The following is an 8,328-nucleotide window of genomic DNA, read 5'->3' as shown; positions in this document are numbered from 1 at the left end:
CAACCTCACCTCGCATCATTTACGACGCCTCCCTGACACGCTACGGCCCGATGCTGTCCATGGGCGCGGCGACATCCGCACAACACGAGCACATGCCGCTCTCCAGGTGCCCGGGGCCACGCCACGGAATGGCAGCGGCAGCCGGCTGGCGTACGGCTCGGAGGAAAAGATCCCAGAGAATCCTGTGGCTGCTCTGCTGTTCGCTCGCCAATATATGATCCCAGGAAAAAAAGGGGAATTTCACCGGTTACAGAGGTCCGTAAAAAACAGGAGCTAGTGGCTATATGCAGATCATGAAAGTACCTTCCATGATTCCAACACGGCAAAAGTCACACAAAAGATCATCAAGCAGAGAACCGCGAGAGATGACCAATACAGCCTCCTAATAAGTTAGACGACGACGACGACAACAACAAAGCCTTTTAAGTCCCAAACAGGTTGGGGTAGGCCTCCTAATAATAAGTTATACCACCAAAGGAAAATGGGGAGGAAAAAGAGGAGGAAGAAGCTCTGCTGCTCTAGAGGCACATAACTTTTTACAGTTAACAACACCCTACTGTCCCATGTTAATCTCCTCCTGCATCCCACAAAATGTCAGTCAACAACTCCCACTACTACCTGCATCCTCTCCACACGCCTAACTCCCAGACCTCTCTTCCCTACTCCATGTTCTGCGAGATGGCCTCGCCGAACTTGAGGAACAGCTCGGCGTCTGAGGTGCTGGACGAGTTGGCGCAGGAGAGAGCGCCGGTGCCCCGCAGAGACGGCTGCGGCAGCTGGCCCAGCTGATGCGCGGACGGCTTTGGCGGCAGATCAGGGTTCGCCAGGCAGTCCAGGACGCGCACCACCTCGTGCATGGTCGGTCGGTCCGAGGGTTGCCGCTTGGTGCAAAGGAGCGCGAGCTGGAACAGCTTCTTCACCTCGGCGAGGTCCTTGCAAGTGTCCCCGATGTCAGGGTCCACGGTATCCATGACTTCATTGCTTGCCGTCTTCGATAGGATCTGCAATTGGAGGATACATTGATAACCTCATCAGAGCTTGACTCGGTATCTGCTGATCAGTACTAAAGTCTTTTTTTCCTGTGTTTCAACAATATATGGAAAACGTTTCTTCCAAACAAGCAGCGCCACCAGCGCATGTTATGATTTTATAAATGAATCAATTCTGGAACTACAAACTGACTCATAATTTATCACACTGTTGCGCATACCTACTGTCAATTTTGAGTCATGTTCCACCTGTTTGAATCTGAGGTCACTTAAACTGTTGCGCATGGAAAGCTATAGGGCACATGATAAACCACTGACATCTTGTTAGTTCATTTTTTGCTTTCCATCTACATTATTTATGACAGGGGGACACCAACGGTAGGCTTTAGGGGACAGACATACAGCTACTTATAATGGAGCTTTCAGTCACCAAATCCAATGGATCAGCTCATCAGTCCACAGCTGGTCTACAGTGCAGATAGCTCTACTCACATGCTAGGTTTCGTGTCGCTGGTCCCCTCGTAGGAACACAAGCCTAATGGTCATTGTTCAGCAATTATTGGGCACTATTGGAATCCAAAGCGATATAAGATTAAGGAAAGCTGACTTCTAATTGAACAAATGCAGGAAACTGAAGAATAGTTACCAAGTGATGGAGATTGCACTCGTTGTCCACTGGCTTCTTGCCAGTCAGCAGCTCCAGCAGAACAATGCCATAGCTGTAGACATCAGACTTTTCGTTGAGACGGGAAGTGCGAGCGTACTCAGGATCAATGTAGCCAATAGTGCCCATGACATAGGTTGACGTGTGAGTTTTTGAGACACATAAGCTCTTAGCAATGCCAAAGTCTGTAAGATGGGCCTCATAATCTTTGTCAAGGAGTATATTCTTTGATTTTACATCCCGGTGAATTATTCGTGGACTGCAGTCATGGTGAAGGTAAGCAAGGCCTTGAGCTGCACCAAGAGCAATCCGTAGGCGAGTCTCCCAGTCAAGTTTTTTCTTCTTGGATGAACCTTCTGAAAGAAAATAGGTTTACATTATGAAATGGTATAGTAATTGCAGCCAAATATCCATGACCATTAAATAAGCAAGCCTTCATCAAAACATGAACTGTCTTGAGAGCCCAACTGATGTTGTGTGACAGGTAAACAAACAAAGGCTATTGAGATGAAACTAATAAAGACTATTGAAAGACTACTGAAATGAAAAGCAGCATAGTGGTGCTAGTTCCTGGTCGCTTTATAAACTGTTCTCATGATTCCGTGACCACAAAAAAATGTTTGAATGGGTTTGGGACCTGGACTTACCATGTAAAACATCCCATAAGCTGCCACTTTCCATATAATCATAAAAGAGGAGGTTCCCAACAGGTGATAATGAGTACCCTTGAAGGCTGACTAGATTCCGATGCTTGATGCTACCAACAGTCTCGAGCTCGGTTTCAAATTCCTTAAGGCTCTGCGGGTAGTGGGCATACAGCTTTTTTATTGCCACTGGTTTGCAATTCTTGAGAACACATTTATAAACTGTACTTGACGCCCCATATCCAATGATATATTTCTCACTCAAGTTCTCAGTCATCCTCATTATATCATCGTATACATGAAGGGCCATGTTCATATGAAGGATCACCAGCTTGGGGGGAGCATTGCTCACTGCAAACAGAATGGATATCAATTACAGGATATCAATGTTGTTCTAGCATCAACTATTAGAGACGAGTTATAACTTTTTACAAAATAAACTACTGAGTTGAATCCAGACAATATTATTATTGACAAAAATTATTAGTACATCAACATTACAAGATAAGACACTAAATAAGGTGGTGGACAACCATATTATTGTAAGAGGAGATTCCAAAGTTAGTAAATGCATTACCTGGCTTGCTTACAGTGACATCTTTAAAAGCAGGTGGACGGTGTGGCCTGCAAACAGCTACTAAGATCATCAGGAGGATAACAAGTCCACCCACAGCAACACCAATTATGGCAGTCTTTGAGATTGGCGCTGAATAGAAAAACCAGGAAGAAAAGATCTTGGTTTATAATGTATTGAAAAAATTCAGGTCAGATAAATTGACGAATGCAACAATCTTCTTACGTTTCTCTCGGTGGCCAGGGGAACGACACGAAGAACCAAGCCAATATCCACAGAGTCCAGGATTACCTAAAAAGCTGAAGAAATAACAAGATCGCTAAACTACTATTTCCATGTATAAGCAAAAAGATAGTCGTGATTGAAATCATGGAGCACAATACCTGTCAGGAGAAAACCGTGTGAAGTTATTGTCAGCAGGGACAACACCAGCCAAATTATTGTATGACACATTTCTGTCGAAAGATGCAAAAGGTCAATGTTAGAAAAATACAAAATTTTGTGCATCCTTCCAATATTCAGGTTATGAAATTACAAGATATTGAGGCTGAAGCAGTTCAACAGAGAAGAGACATCGCCAGTTATATTGTTATTTTCCAGTTTTCTACAAGAGTAAATGATGATTCAGAACAAAGCTGCACTTGAGAAACTAAACTTACAGACTAAAAAACTTGGATACAACTTACAGCAACATCAGGTTTTGCAGCATTTCAAGTTCTTGAGGAATCAGGTCACCAAGGTGATTATAGGATAAATCTCTAGAAACAACAGTCAAGTCATTCAAAATATAATGCAAGGCCAATAAAAGGATTCACATAAATAAGGTCAAGTACTTGCATCTCCATGACACTCCTCAAATTACCAAACTCCGCAGGGATGAATCCAACTAGACCATTCTTGCTCAAGTTACTAGAGAAACATGTTCAATGTCAGGAAATGAAGCAGGAAAAATACCAAGAAACCGTAGGCCCAAAAAGCTTACAGCCTCAATAGATGCTCTAGGCTGCCAATGGATGATGGAATTGGACCAGTCATCATGTTACAGGATAAGTCCCTGGTACATGTATCTATGTTATATATAGCATTAGCTTGAAATGGATACTCTTAATACGTGTGAGCTGATGAAGGCTTACAACGTGTCCAAATTGTTGATCCTTGATAGCTCAATAGGAATAGAGCCACTTATTAAATTTGATGACAGATTTCTAAAGAAACAAAGGAAAAGGTTGAATGCGAGATACGAATCAATATGAGCAAAAGAGCATATCAGTACAAAAAAATGGAAATGCGTTCAACTCAATTTAGCACAGCATGAGGCTCAAAATCTATTCGAACTTACAAATAGGTCATGCTTTCAAGTTTCCGCAACGACCTAGGAATGGTCCCATTTAACTTGTTGCCATAAGCATTGCTGTTAAATAAAATTAGCATGTTATATAGATACTTGCAACATTGCACATGACCTGCAAACTTTCAGAAATAATTTGAGCTTACAAGCTATTGAGATTCACACATGAACTTAGGTTGTCAGGAATTGGTCCTTCAAGGTGGTTATTCGCAAGGTTCCTGTGAAACAAGTAGAATCAGCTATGTTCATGCAATGTAGTTTTCTGGAAAAGAAGAAAACACTGGTTCACGTGACAAGTAAAAAGAGGGTGCATGAAAAGTACTTACAAGTCAAACAAGCCTGTTAGCCTTCCAAGTTCTGGTGGAATTGACCCAGTAAGTTGATTATCGTTCAGTTCTCTGAATTTAGATAGTTATGTCAAAGATAGATTAATGGTCAACCTGAATCTTCATATCCATAACAGAAGAAATACTAAAACTTACAGGTAATGAAGTGTTGACATATTTCCTAACTCTGGTGGTATCGACCCAGTTAACCTATTGCCTTGGATGTACCTATGAAGTTTTAACATGTATAAAGACATAAACTTAGAAATATGTTCACATCAAACTGTTTCTAGGGTGAATTGTATCAGTTAAAACTAAAATCTTGAAAATCTATGAACCAGATTTAGGGGGACAAGAATTCTTACAGCTTCTCAGTGTATGTCAAGTTGCCTAGTATAGATGGTATAGGACCAGATAATTGGTTGTAACTCAGATCTCTGATAGAGTAAAAGTTCCATGAATTAGCAATCACATTTCTTTCACTAACGGCGACGAGAAAGCAATGTCTCATTTGTAGATTAGTCAATTATCTAGTAATAACTGTAGAATTCACTGTAGGACTTACAGAACAGCGAGAGCCTGCATAAGACCAATTACTGAAGGAATTGGACCAGTGAACTTGTTCCCTTGCAAGGACCTAATAAAGGGTACATGCATCTTTGCAGGTAAGCTTATATATATTAGGCATGTAATTACACTATTTTCAGTGAAAAGAAACAGGCAAACAGCACATACAGTGTAGCCACTTGTAGGAAACCAATGTTGAATGGGATCGGTCCAGTAAAGCGGTTGTAAGACAAATCCCTACCAATATAAAATGTTAGGAAAAATGATATATATGAAAAGTTAAATCAATTATTTCAAGAGTGGCAAGAATGCATATACGTACAAGACCTGAAAACTTGTACAGTTCCCAATGGTGTCTGGTATCACCCCAGTCAAGCTATTGTTCTTCACATCACTGATCAAATTAGTGCGAAGCTTAAAACCAGATTTAAAAAACACAACAAACTTCCCTAGAAAAAAACACAAACAAACTTGCAGCAAACTAGGCAAGCAGTGTACTTACAAGTACCAAAGACCAGTCAGCTGGCACATATCAGGAGAGAGGCTTCCTTCTAAATGATTGCCCCGCAAGCCCCTAGTAATTATAGTTTACTAATTTAGCCACAAAACTTAGAAGAAATTACTTGATGTTTCAGTAACAACTTATGTGTTTGAATGCCATTTCACAAGAATATATCCAAACAATAAAGACTTAATAATGCTGCCTAGCTTTTACTGAGCAGCCAGGCCCCTTAAATATATAGTAGCAATGTATATACAGTACCAGCAGTCCAGCACTAGTACAAAACTTTTTGAACCTCAAGGATGACTTACAAATATTGAAGGACCTCATTCCAGTAGATAAGCCTTGGTATCTCCCCAGTCAGTTTGTTTTGTGCCAAATCCCTGGAGTGCGCAACACATTAGAAATCCTGAACCATCCTAGTTGATCCACCTTACAAGAATCATGTAGCAGTAGTAGCTTACAAAATCTTCAAATTTGGGAGCTGTGACAATGTTGATGGGATCGCACCAATCAGCTGGTTGTTCTTCAATATCCTAGAAATCACAAACAGCACCACAAAATCTGTAAAAAAATCCAAAGCCCCAAATGACGTGTATTTCTATGGATTTCAGAGAGAAGACGACTCACAAGTTCTCCAGGTGCTTCAGCTTTGATATAGAAAATGGTATGTCGCCATCCAAGTTGTTGAAAGAAAAGTCCCTAAACGAAAAGGTAAAGTTTGAATAAAAACACTACCACCACAACCACAACTAAACATGGGTAACTCGAAGTTCGACTTACAGCGTCCTAAGTGATGAACAATCGCCAATCTCATCAGGGATCTGCCCGGATAGCCCATTTGACTTCAGATCGCTGGATGTGAATGCAAAGGAGACCAGTTAACACAGGTCAGTAAACTAAACTCCAATCAACAGCAGTCAAAGAAGAAATCGTCCGTACATGGAGACGAGGCTCTTGAGGCTGCCGACGGATGGAGAGATCTCGCCCTCAAGGTTGAGGCCAGAGAGGTTGCTGCATTGAATTGGCGCCAACCCGCATCAGTGGCTGCACATCGCAATAGTTGGGAAAGGAGCAAATTAATGGACGCTCTTCTTACAGGGCAGCGACGGCGAATGTGACGTTGTCGCACAGGACGCCGCGCCAGGAGCAGTAGTCGTCGCCGGCCCAATCGTACAGTACGTTGCCGACGTTGCGGAAGGACTTCTTGATCTCCACCAGCGTCGCCCCTGGAAGATGCAGAACTAGCCGCATTAGCAGAAAAAAAACGGAGACGCAGAACAGATTACAGACTGGTAGAAACCTGAACAGACGATTCGGCAAATGGAATATCCGCAGAAAGGGAGTCGGATAACAAGATAGTTGAAAAAAAAAAGACTAGTGTTTTCAGGCAGGAAAGCAAAGGAACTGGGGAACGTCAGATTTGGAAAGCCCAAATATGACACGATGGTGAAATATGAAGCTACTTGGATTCATTCAGATAGGAAACAGGATCATACTCCAGAATAGCAAACCAAACACAGCTAAAACACACAAAAATAGAACAGGCTAAACAAAAGAGAGCAAGCTTCCAGCACTGAAGGGCCAAACAAAGAAACAAGAATCGATGCTCAAATGTTTTAATAATGTTCTGAGCATTTGCTCCAATAAGGAGCACAAGAAGGCACATGTAAAAAAATAAAACATAACATGAAGAGAAAAAAGATCACATTTTGAAACATGGGCAGACTAGTTAAAAGCTCGTAGGCAAGGAATAAGAGAAGAATAGAAGATGAGATGAGAAGAGGCACAGCTCACAAGGATTAGTTAAGTGTTAGACTCGGGTTTACGGGCTTATACGGCAATAAAAAAATGGGAATGGAACACTAGCGAATCACTATGCCTCCAAAAGCGCGTACTTGCAGCGCTAATAAAATACTAATCCTAACAAACCCAACCCCAGAATCTTTGCTCCCCAGTAGGCAACCAGAGGGCTCCCAGAGAAGAAAGAAATAATAAAGAGAAATGGATATCGAAAAAAGAAACAGATCACCAACCATCGTCGGCGACGGCGACGGCGACGACGAGGAGGGCGACGAGAGCACGGGCGGCCGTCGTCGTCATGGCCACTGAGCTGCGGACAGGCATCGGGGGAGTGACATTACAGGGAGAGGACAGCGACGATGGAGCGCGAAGCGTGCTGCAGCGAGCCTGCCTCTGCCTGCCGGCCTTAATGGGGGCGGAGCTCGGTTGGTTTCGTGGGTTCTCGCGCTCGGCTTTGCGCACTTGCGCCGCTGGCTCAGTGACAGCGAGTAGCTGTATGGCTGGGCGATAGAGTGGCAGGGCAGGGGCTATGGGCTATGGAGGAGTAGCTTCCTACTACTAGGACTGGTTCGGAGGAGTAGCTTCCTACTAGTAGAGGCTACGGGGTGTTCGGCTACGGTCGTGGAGGAATTTAAAATAAATTTATAAGAAAAAAATATTATTTTAGATTAGAAAAGAAACAGATTAAATTTGGTTTAATGGCACGCGAACCGATGACTGTTTACGTTAGAGCACTCTCAATGCAGAAACCAGTATAGTTTCTATGGACATTAATTGTATTACCACCTAAGCATTTTGCTGATGTGGCAAGGTAGTTATTGAAGAGAGAGAACAAAAATCATAGAAACCGGGTCTAAGTTAGAAATCATGTCTACACGAGAACCAAGACACGAAGGGATGTGATTGGTAGC

At 42.6% G+C, this 8,328-nt stretch overlaps 1 protein-coding gene across 1 annotated transcript; it reads right to left on the bottom strand.

Annotated features, from left to right (window-relative positions):
- Positions 1-291: 291 nt before the first annotated feature.
- Positions 292-7,975, bottom strand: LOC136520836 (LRR receptor-like serine/threonine-protein kinase ER1). The gene is made up of 27 exons (XM_066514495.1): positions 7,651-7,975; positions 6,714-6,843; positions 6,557-6,628; positions 6,398-6,469; positions 6,245-6,316; positions 6,079-6,150; positions 5,926-5,997; positions 5,615-5,686; positions 5,435-5,506; positions 5,281-5,349; positions 5,111-5,182; positions 4,911-4,982; positions 4,702-4,773; positions 4,546-4,617; positions 4,366-4,437; positions 4,211-4,282; positions 4,005-4,076; positions 3,854-3,925; positions 3,709-3,780; positions 3,558-3,629; positions 3,407-3,475; positions 3,255-3,326; positions 3,097-3,170; positions 2,875-3,003; positions 2,301-2,648; positions 1,636-2,009; positions 292-1,001 (listed from the first exon to the last, which is right to left on the bottom strand). The coding sequence occupies exons 1-27, from the start codon at positions 7,739-7,741 to the stop codon at positions 660-662; spliced, it is 2,922 nt and encodes a 973-aa protein (XP_066370592.1). The 5' UTR covers positions 7,742-7,975; the 3' UTR covers positions 292-659.
- Between the last annotated feature and the right edge of the window lie 353 nt (positions 7,976-8,328).

The sequence above is a fragment of the Miscanthus floridulus genome, chromosome 18 (assembly GCF_019320115.1).
Source record: "Miscanthus floridulus cultivar M001 chromosome 18, ASM1932011v1, whole genome shotgun sequence".
Classification (NCBI taxonomy): domain Eukaryota; kingdom Viridiplantae; phylum Streptophyta; class Magnoliopsida; order Poales; family Poaceae; genus Miscanthus; species Miscanthus floridulus.
This window is presented reverse-complemented; position numbering and strand designations above follow the sequence as displayed.